The sequence below is a fragment of the Kryptolebias marmoratus genome, linkage group LG17 (assembly GCF_001649575.2).
Source record: "Kryptolebias marmoratus isolate JLee-2015 linkage group LG17, ASM164957v2, whole genome shotgun sequence".
Classification (NCBI taxonomy): Eukaryota; Metazoa; Chordata; class Actinopteri; order Cyprinodontiformes; family Rivulidae; genus Kryptolebias; species Kryptolebias marmoratus.
In genome coordinates, this window is record NC_051446.1 from 10,493,626 (window position 1) to 10,511,918 (window position 18,293).

Here is an 18,293-nt window from a genome sequence, read left to right on the forward strand (position 1 = left end):
GGAGTGCAGAAAATCACCACAGGGATAAACGTTATTTATTATTTTGAAACGGACCTCTTTCGCCTTGGGTGGGTTCGGAAATTTAAGGTAATTGCATCTAATATTTTTTATATTTGTAGAAGTAAAGGTGATGGGAAACTTTCTCTGCATAATATAGATCTGAAAAACTTGTTAAATTTCTTGTCAACAAAAGACAGCTTTGAATGAATGAAGTGTATTGTTGAGGTATCCTCACTGTATATAATAATGAACCTTTAATAGTGCAAATAAGTGCTTGTGGGGTTGCGTTCATCCCATCATTGTATTGTTGGATGGTACAGATGAGATTGTATTTATGACAAAAATCTGCAAATCTAATAAGTTGCCTCTGTTGTCCATTAAATGTAATATAGACTACATCTACTGTTCCAGGCAGTCTTTATAAAATGATTTCTTTTTAATCAGAATATATCTATTGCTTCATATGGGTGTATTGTGAGGGGAGAAATTATGTTTACATACCATTTTCCAATAATGAAGGACTTGTCTGTGAAACTTGGACAACTTAACAGTCAATTTGGATTGTACAAATAAAGTATCAACAAACAGAAACCAGTGGCTCGCAGAAAGGAGGAAAAGATTATTAAGATGACTCAGATTTGGTCATACGGGACTTAATTCCCCACTTTATAAAATACAGACACACAATTCAGGGAAATGTGACCACTGTGAAAGATATATGAATGGAGGAGTTTGAAAAGATTAAAGAAAAGCTAAACATAATAGAGACTTTACAAAGAAATTCCGGGAGCAAACATATACAAATTATAATGTTTTTTTTTTAAATAAACTGATTAATATAATTTATTTGTATAATAAGTACATACATACAAAATTAGAAAAAAATCCATAATGAACCACACTCCATACCAGTAGATGGCGGTAATGCACACCTTCATTTTTTTATTTTTTAATATTTTGCCAAGCTCCAATAAACTTCACAAGAAGAAGAAGAAACTATTCGCTTTATTTATTATTTACGTATATATGTCTCTGTGGTGGCTCCTCTCGTTGGTAACACGTTTAATGGAGGGACAGAAATGTGCTTGGCTGCAGTTTGAGGGGATCGATTCAGGCGTACTTCATGTCAAACGAGCTCCCAGTCCGCTTAGAAACCGACGAGACATCATGATGAAAGAAGATGATTATCTCCAGCAGAACAACACTGAAAGTCTGCCTTAAGAAAATATAATAAAGAAGAAATATCTCGAAGTTCATCAGCCAGAGGATGATGGTATGGACCAAACTACTGGTAAGAATAATGACAGATTTAATGAGGAGTTTTTCTTCCGGAGGAAATGGCTAACTGTTAGCTTAGCGCATATTATAGTGCTAAGAAACATACGTGCTCAATAGAATTAAGAGCTGAACTTTATACCTTTTGGCTCATAAAAAAGTTCGTAAGTGACCAACTTTCTCCATAACATTTGTTAGCTGAAGATTTGCGATGAGGAATTGGAGAAAAAAAAGGAATCACTGCAAGGGTCCGGTGTAGCACCCGGACCGTTTACAAGGGCGCACACAATCAGATTTGTAGTTCTTTGCGAGTAATTCAGATTCAGATTTGTGTTTATGTCATTTAACAACATGTCGGAGACATGGAACAACGGAAAGTATTGCTCAGGCCAATGTAAAATAAGTAAATAATAATAATAATATCATTATTAAACACCTGAAATTCGGTGGTGGTCAAAACCCGAAGTCCAGAAGCCAAAGTAACTGTTCAGGCTTTGAAGCTGCACCTTCCTCTGCCTGAGGGGAAAAAGGAGGGTAAATAATTTATGGCCTGGATGAGTGGGCTATGTTAAATATTTTTTTGCTCTGGTTATGCATCTGCTGGTCTAAATGTCCTGTGGTGAAGTGAGCAGTTTTCTTTATATCAGATTTTTAGGAAAATGCCATGACACACAGCACAGCACAACATGACAATGTCATCCCTCGTGTTTCTGGAGTATCTTGGAAACTCAGAAGGATTTTCTCCAAATACAACATCCCTGTACATTTCAAACCCAACAGGGCTCTCAGACAGAGGCTGGTCCACCCTAAGGACAAAACACCCAAACACGCACTGAGCACACAATCGGTGAGTCAAGCTAACAACAACCCCAACGTGCCTCTGTTGTTAGGAGAGTGAGGGTAATCTGCATATGAATCCAGCTTACAGAACAGCTCAGCTTTAAAAGCTCAAACTCAACACTCTCTGTTTATTGAGTTGAGAAATCTCCTCGGATGAGAAGCAACACATCTTCAGGTACAAAATAGAAGTTGAGTTGTTTTTATTTTTAACCTTTTTTAGATTTACCATGTCCTAGATGATTGAGAATCTATACCAATATATTGTTGTTTCCCCCTTCTGTCTTTGTCGTAAAAATTGATTTCAGGAACATATTTAGTAGATGTCTCAGTTCCTAAAATAAAAGGAGACAAAGATACTAATAAAGATTAAATTAAAATAAGTTTCTATGTAAAAGTTTTATAAATAACTAGAGAAGTGGCATTTTCTGTAAAAATGTCATGCAAACGTTGAGTACTAAATATATTTCCTGGGGTTTGCTGAAGAAGCTAAAAACTGAGTTGCTATAGTTAAAAAAAACAAGCAAAAATAACCAAAACAAGTGCTAAAATCAGCAAAACAGATGCTTAAGTTAAAAAGGCAAAACAGTAGCTAAAATTAAGAAAGCATCTAAAGCTGATTTTAAGGAAAATAATGTTTTTGAAGGAACTGAAGAGATTAATAATAATAATTAATTTGTTTCTATGGAGAAATTTATTTTAAACAATGTTAAACTTTGAAAAATATAAAACTTACATAAACCAAAGGTCATAGCACATTATCTCCAATCGAGCTGAATGTTTTGATATTTGGATGGTCAGGATAGCACAACGTTTGCAGAAGTAGTTTGATTCCAAAACACATATGGAACAAAATATAAATAGGAAAACAAAAGCGTGAAAGCTGAGTCAGCATTCACACAATAAACATCTGTATTAGATGTCTTCTTAAATGGCCTTAGTTTAAAGAATTAGACTTAAAATAACCATGTCATAGGAAATGGTGATGTCTGTGTGTCTCCTGCAGATGAGCAGCAGCTGTTGGTGAATAAACAAGAGGAGGATCCTCATCTGTGGAGCTCCAGTCTGGACCGGTAGGACATGGAACTCGTCCACATAAAGAGGGAAGAGGAGGAACTCTGGACCAACAAGGAGGAGGAGCAGCTTACAATGAAGAGCAAAGACAACGAGAAACCGGAGTCATCACAGCTTCGTCGAATCATGACTGAAGACGACAGAGGCGCAGAACCTCCGACCGTCAGCTCAGCTGAACGGATGGAAACACACACTGAAGGAGAGGACGGCGGAGGACCAGAACCAGACAGGATTCCAGATCCAGCTGGACTCAAAGCTGAATGGCAGCAAGGTGAGATGAAATACTGTTTAAATGCAGCTAACCTTTTAAAACAGAATCGGACCAGAGAGCAGTTTATGGTTCTTCTGTAAAACCTGGACCTTCTGCATACTTCTTTGTTTTACTGCTTTTTTATATTAGGAATGTGAAGATAAATTTATTCCAGCTGACAGATACACATGTGCACAGCGTGATTGTATCAGTAGAGCAGCTGTCAGCAGAATACAGTTTTGAGTTTTAATAAAAACGCATTGTTCTTTATGTTTTCGCTCTAATACAATTTCACCTGTTTAATTTTAAGTCTGAAAAGTCAACCATCGGACTCATTTCTGATTATGATTAACAAGCCATATTTTAAACACTTTACAAAATAGTTGAATGTTCAGTTGAACTGAAACACATTTTATGTATTTTTTAAATTATATCATTATGACATTTTGGATACATTTAATATTTATTTTTATCCACCATAAAAGGGTCTTCTTTAGGTGGTAAAATGTTGTATCATAAAACATGAAGTTTAGAAAAATACACACAGTGTTTGTGGAAAAACTGAAACTAGTTTCAGAAGGGCCACTAATTTCTTTCTTCATAATTGCTTTTCAACTTTAATGGCCACCACCTAATTTGCAAGATAAATTTAAACTTTTCTGTAATCAAATGGTTATTAATGTTGTCTTGAGCTGCAGTTTTGGGTTCCATCTTTAATACTGGACACTGTAAAGGTACCCCTCAAAGCAGCTTGTTCACCTGAGAACAGCGGTCCGCAACCTTTTTAGCTCCACGGACCGGTTCATTATCAGACAGTATTTTCACGGACCGGCCTTTAAAGGTGTGGCGGATAAATATAACAAAATAAAATGATACGACCGGCATGAAAACGGGGGTAATTTTTAAAACCTAATAAACGTAAATCCAACGTGTCCTCGCAGCTTTGTTAGCTGCGTCCTGGTGTTGGGTTATCAACGTGAATAACAGCCTCTCCTCCCCCTGATGTTCTCTGGTCAATATGGCGATGTTTAAACTTTAAAATAAGATACACCACAAATATAAAGCGCACAAAGAATACAACTCATCACAACGCTGAATCAGTGGGAGCCCTGTGCCTGTTTCTCGGTAACGAGACGGTCCCATCTAGGGCTTCCAGAGATGTTTGGTTTTTACTCATTTTGCTGCTTGTGGGTTTGTTTTTAGCGGTAACCGATCACGTGACCTAGATAAGCGTTTTGACACGCATCAAGAGTGAGTCATAGACGGATGTAGTGGTGAGAATCTGGTAAGTTTTCAAAATAAATGTCCTTCAGACTCAAAACATTTAAAAAAAAACAGAAACATTATAAGTTAATTATTCTTTTTGTGCGGCTCGGTACCAAATGACCCACGGACCAGAACCAGCCCGGGGTTTGGGGACCTCTGTTGTAGAGAATATGAAAATGAATATTGGCCCACAAAACTTTAATTGTCGCATCTTTAATTTAAAGTAGAGCCTGTAAATTGAATACATATTTGAGAGCCTTCTTCACAAGTGATGGCAGCATGGAGCAGGAGATGGATCGACGGGTCGGTGCCTTGTCCGCAGTAATGAGGGTGATGGTCCGATCTGTTGGGGTGAAAAAGGAGCTGAGCCAAAAGGCAATGTGCTCAATTTATTGGTCCATATACGTTTCAACTTTCACCTATGGTCATGAGGTATGCATCATGACTGAAAGAAAGGAATTTAGGACAGAAGTGCCTGAGATTAGCCTCCTCCACAGAGTGGCTGGGCTCAGCCTTAAAGATAGGCTGACAAGTTTTGTCGTCTATAGGCAGCTCAGAGCAGAGCTGCTGCTTCTCATCAAAGAGAGTCAGCTGAGGTAGGTTTGGAGTTCTGATACGGATGCCTCCTGGGTACCCCTCAGTGGAGCTTTTCTGGGCACAAGCCACTGTGAGGACACCCTGGAGCAGACCCAGAACTCACTAGAGGGGTTATGTATCCTCACTGGCCTGGAAATGCCTTGGAATCTTACAGGAGGAGCTGGAGGAGCGGCGTTCTCCTTTTGGACCTGTTGAATCTTCAACCTGACAGATAAGCTGAAGAAGATGGATGGATGATGTGTTGGAAGTTTGATCAGTCTTCACGTTGGTTGCCTTCCATTCTAAAAAACTATCAAACACATCGACACGAGGCCTCATTTTTATTTATTTAATATATATTTTTACTACATAGTAAACAGTTAGTCTTATTAAATGGCATGTATCTCATATTGAGTCACTAACTCATATTGGACACTAACAGGAGAGGAGGTGCAACACTAGTTTATCTATTATTGCTCAGACTACCAAGGCAGCAGACAGGTAGAGCTGTTTTCCATATTTTCATAGCCAGAATTTGCTCCATCTACCCTTTAATTTAGCCCTCTGTGGAAAAGTAGATGACCCAGTGCTGACGGAACCTTTTAGCTTCTTGAACAAAGCCTTAGACTTTTTAAGAAACATTTGTATGATTACTAAACTCTCACTTGATCATGATGTGTCTTTTGCAGATAACCAGCCGGTGAATAAACAAGAGGAGAATCCTCATCTGTGGAGCTCCAGTCTGGACTGGCAGGACATAGTACTCGTTCACATAAAGAGGGAAGAGGAGGAACTCTGGACCAGTGAGGAAGAGGAGCAGCTTACAGTGAAGAGCAAAGACAATGAGAAACCGGAGTCATCACAGCTTCGTCGAATCATGACTGACGACGACAGAGAGGCAGAACCTCCGACCGTCAGCTCAGCTGAACGGACGGAAACTAAAGGAGAGGACGGCGGAGGACCAGAACCAGACAGAAACCACGACCCGAATATTAATTTGCAGACAAATGCAGATAAAATGGCTTCAGATTCTGCTGAGGCTGAAGTGGGTGGTCACGGTGCTGTATGTTCGAGGAAAGCTGTGTCAGTTTCAGGATCTGCAGATGACGACATCGACGAAGACGGGAGGGGAACGTTGACACCTAAATTAAGGGGGGAAAGCAATCTGGCGTGCAAAACTGCCAAAAAGCCTTTCGCCTGCCCGGAGTGCTGCAGAACGTTTCCCAACAAGCGGTTGTTTCAGAAACACATGACCGCTCTCTCAGGCGAGGGACCTTCCAGTTCGTCCGAGAACAAATGTTCCCGAAAGAAGCAAAAGGCAGATTCCGAAATGAGAGCTGAGAACGGAGAGAAACTATTGACTTGTGTCGATTGTGGTAGAACGTTTGAAAGCCCATGTCAATTTAAACACCACACGAGACACCATGCAGGAGAGAAGCCCTTTGCTTGCGATAAATGCGGCAAAGCGTTCAGCCTGTTGGTCAGCCTTAAAGGTCACATGCTAAACCACACAGAGGAGAAACTGTTTCAGTGTGGGGTGTGTGATAAAAGGTTTGTCACAAAGGGAAGTTTGGATCAACACATGGTGTTTCATAGAGAAGGAAAACCGTTCGCTTGCAGCCAGTGCGACAAACGTTTCAAATGCCCGGCCGATCTCCAGGCCCACTCGAGAAGCCACTCGGGAGTGAAACCGTTCTGCTGCGGGTACTGCGGCGCAACGTTTTCGCGCCGCGAAAGCCTAAACCGCCACTTCAGGCTCCACACGGGAGAGAGTCCGTTTGCCTGCGACAAGTGCGGCAGGAAATTTACCCAAACGTCCCATCTGAAGAGACACCTGCTAGTTCACCTAAAAGAGGACACTTCCGCGAAGCCCCGGCACTTTCCCTGTAAAGCCTGCGGGAAGAAGTTCATCCAGAAGTCCCACCTGACGGTGCACATGACCGTCCACACGCGAGAGAAAGCCTTTCTCTGCGAGATCTGCGGCGTGAGTTTCACGCGGAAAGATACTCGCAGGAGACACAAAAGGAGATGTCACAATGAATAGGACCTGCTCAGTCCCAGGGTTCATTTAGAAAGATTTCTTTAAAGTTCATCTTCGTTCATGACCTTTGACAAATATCAGGAACAGAATTTATAGGGATCAACTTCTGTTTTAGGCAAAATAAGCTTCAGTTCTTTAACTCCTATGACCGTTCTGCTCAGTGAGAGTTAAGTGTAGCTGTAAAGGCTGCTTTATATTTCTTAAGAAGTCATGAAATTCGCTCTCATTCATGTAGTTACGTGACTAAAATTGTGTAATTTTAAGACTCCAGCACACTCCATACGTGGTTGTGACACGTTCGTTTTTTCACGCACCTTTCATCGTCCACGAGACACTCTGATCAGAACTCCCAGGATGCTCCTCCCTCCTCCTACAGCGTTAAAACGGGTTTCTTCCCGCCGGCTTCTCAACTCTCCTTGCCTTGTACAGATTTGTGCTTCCCTCACCCCGACTAGACATCTTTAATTAAACCGACTGAGTCAGTCACAGCCACGAAAAGCTGCCCGTTTCTCCGCGCACCCACAGCAACTTCTGACCAGTCCCACGACACTTGGCGCAAACCCCTTTGAGGAAAAGTTCGGCCCGGGCCTTGTGATGCAAAGCAATGAACGAAGCTGCTACAAGAACAAAATGACCCAATTTTCGTCACACAACCACATGACTGAGAGCCAACTTTGTGACTTCTCATGGAGCATGACAGTCTTTTAGCAGCTTCGTCCACCTTTTCTGAACACAAGATCGACCTGTTTTCTTCTGGTCACTTTGTGCCTTCTCCTCCTCCTCCTTGTCCCACTGGGCTTTCCGTCCTCTTTCACTGTTTTCTACCTCGTTACAGAATGGGGCGCTATCAAACCTCTCCAGGCAAATAGAAATGAACGCCTCTAAAGGTAAAACGGCTCGGAATCGTGTCCTACTACTATTACACGTTATGCTTTCAGGTCACTTCGACCTGGTAATCATTCCACATTACTTCTTGTTTATCGCCCAAAGGGGAAAAGGCAACAATGTTTTTGCTCGTGTCTCTGTGTGAGTCTGTCCTGTTAGTAAAATATCTCATGAACCACTGGATGGATTTTAATGAAACTCAAATATAGTAATATATATATATATAACTAATAAAGGAAAGAAAAAACTCAGCAGTGTGAATACTGTGTGATGGAAAACTGAAATTTACTGAAGAAACTGTTAAAGTTAAAATGATCAGAACAACAGCTGAAATTAAGCTACTAACTAAGCTACATTTTATAAAATGGTAGCTAAAAGACAAGATCAGCAGTAGCAAAGCTAAAATCCACAAAACAGCCGCTAAAACAAGCAAAACCGTAGCTAAAAACTAAGCAAATATGCTGAAGTAAAGGATCTGTTAAAATCTCAATGCAAATATATGAGAGGAAAAAGTAAATAAAGTTAAAATAATTCAAAAGTATAAAAATTGCAAACGCCAAAATCATTGCCACAATCTCCTTAGTGAGCTGAATATTTAGATACCTGGTATGCTGAACTGACCAATAATAAAGTTATCATTTAGTGAATGCTGAGTCAGCAGAAACTAATCATTGGATGTACAACTGACTTTTAAACTTTAAACTTTTAAAGTCAACCTAATTTAAAAAAAAGCCCCGGTGCTTTCTGCTTTAAATTACTTTCTGAGAGCTCCATTAAAATCTTCCATCTTGCGCTCAGAACAGGATTAGGGGATCAGTCTCAGCTACTACCACCAAATTGTAGCTCAATATCTGAACAGCCGACTGAATTAGAGCCATTTTAAGGTCAGTTGGCTGTGGCTCTACATCCCGTGATTGGTTCGAGAAATGTTTTGCTAACAGACAGACGCACATAAACAAAGGCTTGGGCAAAACCATTATCATTTGCCTCCACCTTCGCCTGTTTGGGCAATAATAATAATAAAAAAACAAAAACACTTCCAAAATACTGTTTTATATTCAGTATTAGAGAGCATTTATACCCATTTACAGTTTATTTACCCTCACCAGTCTCATCATAGAGCTCATGGGTAAAACTTGCTGACCATTGGAAGCTTTTCCATCTTTTTCCCCCCTCACTGTCGTTCATAAGTTTGTATTTTCTACACGATCTGGGACAGTCTCTGTAGAAAAATATACTGAGGGATCAAGGAGGGGTCGGCTTAGCACAGCAGTCAGAGTTGTTCTTGTAGCATCATATTGTTGCCAGAAGATGGTGACAGTGATCCACGTCGTTATGACTCCTGCTTTATTTTAAACACACAAGCTTTGAATAAAAATAAATATGAATTACAATTACATCAAAACAATTTACAGACTCTGAATACATAATAAATTCTTGCAGATACTTTTGTTGGTTTACATAAACATTTTATTATGATCAAGGATCAATATGAAAATATATATAATAATAAACATGGCACACAATATATGGAAATTATATATATATAATATATAAATATGGTGGTGGTGGTGTTGGGGGGGGTGCTCACCTGAGTTGCAGGGCTTCGCTCTTATGTTGTTGGAATTTCTAAATTTTTAAAAGATTTGCACTATAAACTTTCTCTCAAAACACTGGGAGTGGTTGGAACTCCTCTCAATATAGTTTTCATCATTCCAGGAAAGCTGGAGTTGTATTTTCGTAAGCAAACAAATCTTTCCTTTTGTTAAACAATTTTGTTTTTCTCTGGTTTAGTCCATGTCAGATTGTGTGATTTCACTCTGCAAAGAGGCACGACTGTTACATATCTATAACACTGTGACAGGCAAAAAAAAAAAAGTGAAATGAAACTTTGCCGGGTTCTGCACTATTAATATGGTTTACGTGACGATGTTTGAAGCTGAGCTGTCAGTATTGTGTTATCACTGTACGGATTAAGCAATAAACCGTTTGATTAAGTGGCCTCCGTGACTTGTTTGATTATTTTGGGAAAGGGCAGGAAGATTCGTGGAAGTATTTTAAACCAAATCTGGAAAAAAAATAAAAAAGCCTACTGTTCTTTGCCTTTTAAACTAAGATCATCTTATGATGAGAAGGTATGGAGTTAAAGTCGTTTTGGTGAAACCTTTAGGCACTATTTCCTTTAAAATTGCGCTTAACGGGATCACTTGCCGCTTTAAGTATGTTTTAGATATGACTGTTGGTGTCACAACAAATAATAGCTCAATATTTGTCAAACTGATTGACTTCTAGACATTTTGGTATCTGCAAAGATCACTTAATGGGGCAGCCATCTTTCAATGGCTTGACTCCAAACATTTATCAGTTATAGATGTGCATCCTGTGATTACTTTATGAGAGTTTCAGCAAAATCTGTCCAGTGGTTCAGGAGATTTTTTTTTTTGGAATTTTTTTGGACAAATGAACACACAGACACGGGCAAAACCTTTAATGTCTTAGTTAGATAGTTAACAGCATTCAATATAATACTAAGGCTGAAAATTGCCAATAACAGGGAATCGTCACTATGCTGCGCAAAGAAGACAGAGTGGAAATTCTCTCTCTCTCTCTCTCTCTCTCTCTCTCTCTCTCTCTCTCTCTCTATATATATATATATATATATATATATATATATATATATATATATATATATATATATATATATATATATCACATGGAAATGTTCAGGTTGGAAAGCGTAGAAACCGTTAAAAAATATTTTGAGTAAATGCACAATTGGTTTTACTTTTACAACGATATGATTGTCAAAGCTTTTGATATTAACTCCACCTGTTGTAAACTTATTTCTGTCGTTTTGATTGAGCCAGGGGGCTTGAAAAATGCAAATGAAACTAACACGCTACTTAGTTTGATTAACAATCACTGTTCTGATTAGGTCGATGCCACAGTGTTCCAGAGAGAGACCCTGCTTAGAGTCAGAATGTCTCCCAATCTTATGGAAACCTGCCTATTTGTAAAGACACTCTCTGCTTAAGTCTGTGATATTGTGTCTTTTTACAGGCTAAGAGACAACCAGGGAATGTAAGTATTACTGGTGCTGAGACAGGGAGACAGATTGCAGTACTGTCCAAACCATGTAAGTCTGTAACACAGTTGTCTTAAAAAAAAAAAATCATTCATTGTCTTTAGTTACTAAAACAAACAAAAAGAAAGAATGTCATAACTTTAACATGAATAAGTCTAATGTAACAAAAAATACAATCTTGATAGCTCAGTTTGCTTGTGGCTCTCAGACATTGGCAACAAGATGAGGACAATCTGTATACAGCATTAACAGATGAACACTGGTGAAAACTAATATTCTAATAGAACCAGTCTGAAGTAATTCTATAAATTAATATAATAATAATAATACTAATGAATGCAAATTTTTTGAACCATTTGAATTGTCTGAATAAGGCCTCTAACACATGTAAACACAGTTTTTCCAGAATAATCCTATTTGTTGTTGTGTTTAAAAAAATATCCTCATAAGCACAGCAGCGCTTCCAAAAATGTCTTTATCCACAAAAACACCAATATGACCCAAAAGTAAATTGAAGACTACTTTAAGACTAAAACAAAATTCTTTCAAGCAGTCAAACAAACTAGTCTCTGGCCCCGTCTACGTCACTCAAGATGTTTTAAATGTTTTCTCTGTCCAGATGTTCTAACAGAAGCCGTGAAATAGCCATGTCACACCACTAGGTGGCGAGAACGTCAACATAATGGATATAACAATTCAAAAACAATTGTAACATTTTTTTTTTTTGGGCTACGATTTATTCTGAGTTAATAACCAGGTCAGCACAGTGTTAGGGTTTCATTTAGAAGGAACAATGTCATCTGAATCCTCAGATGTGAAGGTTATATCTGTCTGAGACGACTCCAGACAACGTGTAACGGCACTTTCAACGCTTCTAAAGCAAACGGAGGTTGCACCGCCGTCCGGGCATTTACTCTCCTCGATAGACGACAATGTTGTTATCTGTCTCATGAATCCTAATCTCATAAAGCAGGTTGGGAGGAAGGATCTTCACCATGTTGTCCCAAATGTAAACAGCGACATTTTCCGTTGTACTAAAGAACAGAGGAAAGAGAAGAAACTTTTAAAACAGGAAAAAAAATTGTGTCAAATCAGTCCGGAAGGCTGCATACCTGACAATGCTGGAAAAGTAAGGGACATCTTTATCCAGGTTCTTGTGGTCCAGTGGAATCATGATGACTGTCTGTTAAAGAGACAGAGGGTGGGGGTGCTTAGTTAGCGAGCATGGTAAAAATGTTGCAAAAGTCTTTCATTTGTTTTTTTTTAAATGGCACCACATGGAAGTATTGTGTCGGTTCAAGTACCAATTCTGTCTCCTTATGTCCAAAAAAAAAAAAACCTTGCCAATCCAACGTCAACCATGACCATTCTGCCACATAAAGTCTAAGAAGTCAAACCCAAACCCTCAGCTTTTTCCAAAAACACAACTATTCTAGACAGACTATTCAGGTACTTCACAGCAAAATCCCCAGTGTTAAAATAACTTTACAGAATGTCTGCCAGAGTTTTATTTTATTGGAACAAATTAAATCCTGTCAGAGTTACACAAACAATTTATTAATCAAAACTAACAATTTGCTTTTAAGTATAAGGTGTGCGAATGCCAGACACTGCAGTATTTTAACACTGGGGAATTTGCTGGTAATTTAGACTATTACTTGTTTCTTTTTTGCCTAAGTTCATGTATAGAAACAATAAATGAACAGTTATGCACTAATCAAACATTACGATTTTGAGTAGCAAAAGTATTTACCACCCCTTGGCATTTTTTCTATGTTGTTGCTTTACAACCTGCCATTCAACTTGATTTTTATTTGATTATAAGTAATGGACCTGCATGAAATGTTTCAGCCTATTGAAGCTAAACAGAAAAAAATATGGTTTCTGTTATTGTTTGAATATGAAACATGGCTATGTATTCCCCTCCTTTGCTTTAAAGTCTCAACATTTACCGTAAGAAGTCATATTTATTTAAATAAGATCCACCTGTGGACAATCCAAGTGTCAAATAATCTCTGAATCTGTTCTGACAACCCTCAGAATCAACACCTCTAAGTAGTGAGGTCTACCACCAAGCAAGAGACATCATGAAGACCAAGGAACTCTCCACACTAATTAGAAACAAACTTGTGGAGCAGAATAGATCAGGGTTGGGTTAAAAAACAAATATCGCAAACACGGAACACTCCACACAGCATCAGTAAATCCAATAACAAAAAGATGGAAAGATGATGCCACCACAGCAAACCTGCCAAGAGGGACATTCACCAAAATTCACAGACTGAGAAGCAACCAAGAAACCAAAGATAACCCTGATGGAGCTGCAGCTCTTCTGCAGAGGTGGGAGTATTTGTCTACAGGATCTCTATAAGCTGCACAGAGCTGGGCTTCAAGAATGAGTGGCCAGAAAGAAGTTAACGCTTAAAAAAAAGCTGATTGGAATTTACCACAAAGTGCATTGGAGGCTTCCCAAGCATGTGGACAAAGTACTGTGGCCATATGTGACTAAAATTGCAAAGACACCATGCCTGGTCCAAACCAAACACCTCTCATCATGCTGAAAACGCAGGTTCCACAGTAAAGCATGGCGATAGCAGCATCATGCTGTGGGCGTTCTTTTTAATCAACTGGGAAACTGGTCAGCATTGAAGGGAGAATAGAGGCAGCAAAATATAGGGAAATTCCTGGAAGAGACCTGTTTGAGTTTTCCAGAGATTTGAGACCGGGACTGAGATCCACCTTCCAGGAGGACGAGGACCCTAAACCCTCTGCTGAATAAACACTCCACTGGTTTAAGGAGAACCAGTCAAAGCCCAGACCTCGGTCCAATTGACAACACAAGCATCACCTGTGTTTACCTGAATGGTAAATGGACTTTACTTCTATAACAACTTTACTCAAAGTACTTTATAACCCAATCTCTGCCCTCATGTCCCCATTCACACACATTCATACAGCACTCTACTACATCTCTATAAACCTAACCTGAATAAATCAGTCTATAGAGTCTGCTCTAACCACTGAGCTACAACCACCAGTTTAAACAAACCACTTTTTAGAAGAAGCTGAAGCAGTTTTAATATGAAGAATGACACAAATTCCAGCAGTTAGATAGACCATGCAAATCACTGAGATCATGGAGACGTACCAGCAGAAACTTAGAAATGCTGCAACAGGTGGTTCTATGGGGGCAAAGTATTGATTTTGGAGGTGAATAGACATGCACACACCACATTTTAGTTGGTGTTTTTTTAATTTATTAAAAACAAATCTATAACTGCCTGAAAGACATGTTTATTTGCAATTTTAAATGTATGTTTTGCCCTAAAAACATAAGCATTTGAGTTTATAAAGCCATTAGAAATAAAACAATAGTGGTTAAAAGGAAAAGATTTTTACGAGAGTTTAAAATCCAAAGGGGAATGTTTTTTAAACTCGTAGGTTGCTTTAAGGTGCAGTGTAACGTGTCACGTGACCAGAGTTCACTTAAGTGCATCACTTTTCTTTGTGGGTCATATTCAACATTGAACGAGGAGGGAAAGCACAGTCTCACAACTGTTATCTGCATGTGGCACGCAGTAATTGCTCATTTGGTCACAATGTTGTCAATATATCTTTACAAGGACAATCTAATCTGTGGTTGTGATAAATGAGTTGTTAACACTAATATGTTTTGGGACTGTTCCAGTGGCAGGCATTTCCATGAGGCTTACACAGGCTGAAGTACATAATATTTGAGCTTGAATAACTTTTATTTTTGCAGCTTTCACAGTGTTGTATGAAGGAGAGAGAGGAAAAGTATGGAAATTATGAAAGAAGGAGCATTTATTTTCTCTATTAGTGTCACCAAACCAAAAATAATTAGGTTTTTCCTTCCAAAGGTACAAAGGTGATAGTTAGTAAGATTCATTCATCTCTCTTTCATCCTGTAACAAAGAAAAAAAACAAAAAACAAAAAGGGTTAAGGTTGAGATGTTTTACCTCAATACACCTCTTCAGGTCCACCATGTTCATGACCATGCCAGTTATGGGATCGATCTGAGAGCGTATATGCAGAACACAGTATGAGTCATCTGTTGCTGGCGTTTTCTCTGTTGTGGTATTTTTAAGCGGAAAACTTGTATTCCTTTAACTAATCATAGAAACGTCTGCATAATACTCACTTTTCCACGAACCGTGACCTCCACTGTAGAGTGAAACAAGAGCATGGGACTAAATAAGAAACTAACCGAGCAGCTGCACAACACAGTATTTCACATTAAATATAGATTTTATTTTAGGGGGAACATAACAAACCTTTGTAGTTGTGTCCATGACCGTTGGGATTGTTGCACTTTCCATAGACTTTTTTATTGTCTTCATCGCTCAAGATGGTGCTGCGTATAGAGGGAGAGAGAGAAAAAAACAGATGTTCATCTTTTTAAAGATTAGGTTGTTTTTCAAGTAAAAAAAAGGGGGATTTCACGAGAATGGGGCTCAGGTTTATCAATATATACATCAATATGCAGAAGTTCATTTTTGACTACTTCATTTAAGATTGGTTAGTGAAAAAATAATCCGAATAAAGTAATAAAAATTGTTATCATATTAACAAGAAATGCATATCGCCTGCCACCGTTCATTTTAAACAAAAATCATCTTATGTTGAGAACTGACAAGATTTGTTTTGGTCAGACCTTGAAAAAAAAACATAATGTACAATTTCCCGTGATATCACAAGATAAGATATCTTGCTAACAGACATGGTTGATTCCGAAAAGTTAATGGCCAAACTTTAAACGAAGGTCATGCGTACAAAGTGTGTTGGGTATTAGTCTCAGCTACTATTAGAACAAGTTTCAGGTCAAATATATGAATAATTGACTGAGTTACACCTATTTTAAATTTAATTGTAATTAGGACAGACTGATTTAAATAAAATATTGCATGTTGTTTTGTACAGTAGAAGTGAACCCATAATATTTAATTTCTATATTAATTATAAGTTTGCACAAATACAGTCATAGTCAGCAGCACACTACGGTTCAGCACCACCAGCTTGGTCTTAAAAGACAACTTTAACAGTGTGACTTTTTTTTCTGTAATTAATAATTTCCACATTTTTCTGGCAATAATATTCAAACTTTTTTCTATCACTAAAATTTAAACTTTTTGCTGACAATATTTAAACATTCTCTCTTAATAAAATGACAACTTTTTTTGTAAATTACATTTTTGGACTTTTTTTCTGGCAATAACGTTTGGATGTTTTTCTGTAAGCAAAATGTTGCATTTATTATTGGAGTATTGTTTAATGTTATCTATCTAAATAAAATTGCACTTTTTTCTGTATTTACAACTTTTCAATTAAATAGTATTTAAACTGTAAATAAAATTTGAACTTTTCTCTCAACATTTTGACATTGAGACTTGTTGTAACAAACAAACAAATTTTGTTTTTATTTATTTTTCTTATTCTCTAACGCACCATCATACAGTAAAGCTCCTTGCTTTTACCCTCCCAATATGGCGGACCACTTGACGTGTTGTCCGCTAAAGCGCAAAAAAAACTACAATTCCCAGGAGATTTAGGCAATAACTACAAGTCCAGTTTATATAAAGAGTAAATACAGATATATTCTCCTTTGCTCTGGTTGTGTTTGGATAAACTCTGCTGTCAGGCATCTCGTTGCACTCGAAGGCAGCGCCAGCTTTACTGTAATAAACATCAAATTTTCCTCGTTTTGACTCGTTCATGATTAAAATGACCACGGTGGGCTGTCAAACGCAAACCCCAGGCGCGGGGTGACAGGAAGCTCCATTCGGCATGCTCTACATGTTTTTTAAATCCCCTGATATTCGGTGGAGCGTGGAGGCGGTGGGGTACCTGTGGAGCCGGTGGCAGGCGCTGAAGCGCTGAACTCGGGTGAGGTATCCGATGCGCTCCGCCGCGTCGTTCACCGCCGGGACTTCGGCCATGGCCAGCAGGCGACGGAAAAAAAGGGGGAGGGAAAGATGAGGGAGGCGATGCCAAAGTGAGGGCGGTTAAAGCCCCGTCCGCTGTCAAAGCCCCCGTGACGCGCGTTCATTGGCTCAAACCGGGACCGTAAATCCAACTCACATGTCTGACACGCGTAAAAGCCCCGGGCTGGATGCGATTACTCAGATTCATCGCATTACAAGGCAGCACAGAGCTCCCTGTTCATCATGCTTCACCCATACTGTCCCTAAGATTTATTCACACACCAAACTGGGACTGTAAGTGACTCAAACTAACTGGGCTTTGGTGTTTAAAATATGTGTTAAACAGTTTATTCCTATATGGTGGTGGTGGGGATAGATCTCCCATCCCCTGCTGATTGTGTAAAGTGAATAATCTGTATTCTTTATGATGCTCCTTGAAATGTAACTTTTGCTAAAAGATGACAGTCAACTGCACTGCTCCTTACTAAACTGTGTTTCCTCTATTAAGGCCTGGCTGGCTAACAGCTGCCTTCAGGTAAATCCTAACAGGACTGAAGACCCGATCATTGCTCCTGAACAGAAAGTGCCTTTGGATTGAGCAACACCTCGGTCCTCTGGGCTCCTCTTCTCAGCCCCGGCCTCAGGAACCTCGGTGCTCTGTTTGCCCAGCCTATCATATGAGAAGTAGTTCCAAATTGAGGGCAACGTTGTCCATATCTGACCTAGAGATGATTGATTGTTCATGCTTTTGTTTCTCCCTGGCTTAGATCATCGTAATCCCCTTTTAACTTGTTTCAGCAAATCTGCTGTCGCTCGCCTGCTGCGAGGCTTTTGACAGGAACTAACAGAAGGTCGCACATTACACCGGTTTTGGCTACCTGTTGAACTTAGAATTCATTTTCAAATGTTAGTCTCAACTTTTACGGCTTTAAACGGACATGCCCCACCTAATACATCCCTGAAATGTCGACTCCTTATACTTCAGCCCGCACCCTTCTTGTCTTCGGACCTGAACCTCCGGTTTAAAACTCAGGGGTGACCTGTCCCTTCAGAACCCCCCC

The 18,293-nt window shown here is 39.1% G+C and overlaps 2 protein-coding genes across 3 annotated transcripts; one reads left to right on the forward strand and one right to left on the reverse strand.

Annotated features, from left to right (window-relative positions):
- Positions 1 to 970: 970 nt before the first annotated feature.
- LOC108235826 (gastrula zinc finger protein XlCGF46.1-like) lies at positions 971 to 10,206 on the forward strand. Of its 2 annotated transcripts, none has more exons than XM_017416073.3 (3): positions 971 to 1,291; positions 3,119 to 3,457; positions 5,968 to 10,206. In XM_017416073.3, the coding sequence occupies exons 2-3, from the start codon at positions 3,193 to 3,195 to the stop codon at positions 7,320 to 7,322; spliced, it is 1,620 nt and encodes a 539-aa protein (XP_017271562.1). In that variant the 5' UTR covers positions 971 to 1,291; positions 3,119 to 3,192; the 3' UTR covers positions 7,323 to 10,206. The 2 variants fall into 2 exon arrangements, with proteins under 2 accessions (XP_017271562.1, XP_037836875.1); XM_037980947.1 differs by lacking the exon at positions 971 to 1,291 and adding an exon at positions 1,954 to 2,122.
- Positions 10,207 to 11,745: 1,539 nt separating this feature from the next.
- Positions 11,746 to 17,313, reverse strand: pts (6-pyruvoyltetrahydropterin synthase). Its single transcript, XM_017416093.3, has 6 exons — positions 17,156 to 17,313; positions 15,586 to 15,665; positions 15,453 to 15,475; positions 15,271 to 15,327; positions 12,402 to 12,472; positions 11,746 to 12,323 (listed from the first exon to the last, which is right to left on the reverse strand). Exons 1-6 carry the CDS (start codon positions 17,245 to 17,247, stop codon positions 12,200 to 12,202), a joined length of 447 nt encoding a protein of 148 aa, XP_017271582.1. The 5' UTR covers positions 17,248 to 17,313; the 3' UTR covers positions 11,746 to 12,199.
- Positions 17,314 to 18,293: the final 980 nt, after the last annotated feature.

Bases quoted from the DNA above. Each gene is read 5' to 3' on its own strand.
- LOC108235826 (XM_017416073.3), top strand. From the start codon at position 3,193: ATGGAACTCGTCCACATAAAGAGGGAAGAGGAGGAACTCTGGACCAAC. The intron at 3,458-5,967 runs GTGAGATGAAAT...TGTCTTTTGCAG, and splicing joins CAAAGCTGAATGGCAGCAAG to ATAACCAGCCGGTGAATAAA.
- pts (XM_017416093.3), bottom strand. From the start codon at position 17,247: ATGGCCGAAGTCCCGGCGGTGAACGACGCGGCGGAGCGCATCGGATAC. The intron at 15,476-15,585 runs GTTTGTTATGTT...TTCACTCTACAG, and splicing joins TCATGGACACAACTACAAAG to TGGAGGTCACGGTTCGTGGA. The intron at 15,328-15,452 runs GTGAGTATTATG...ATACGCTCTCAG, and splicing joins AGGTCACGGTTCGTGGAAAA to ATCGATCCCATAACTGGCAT.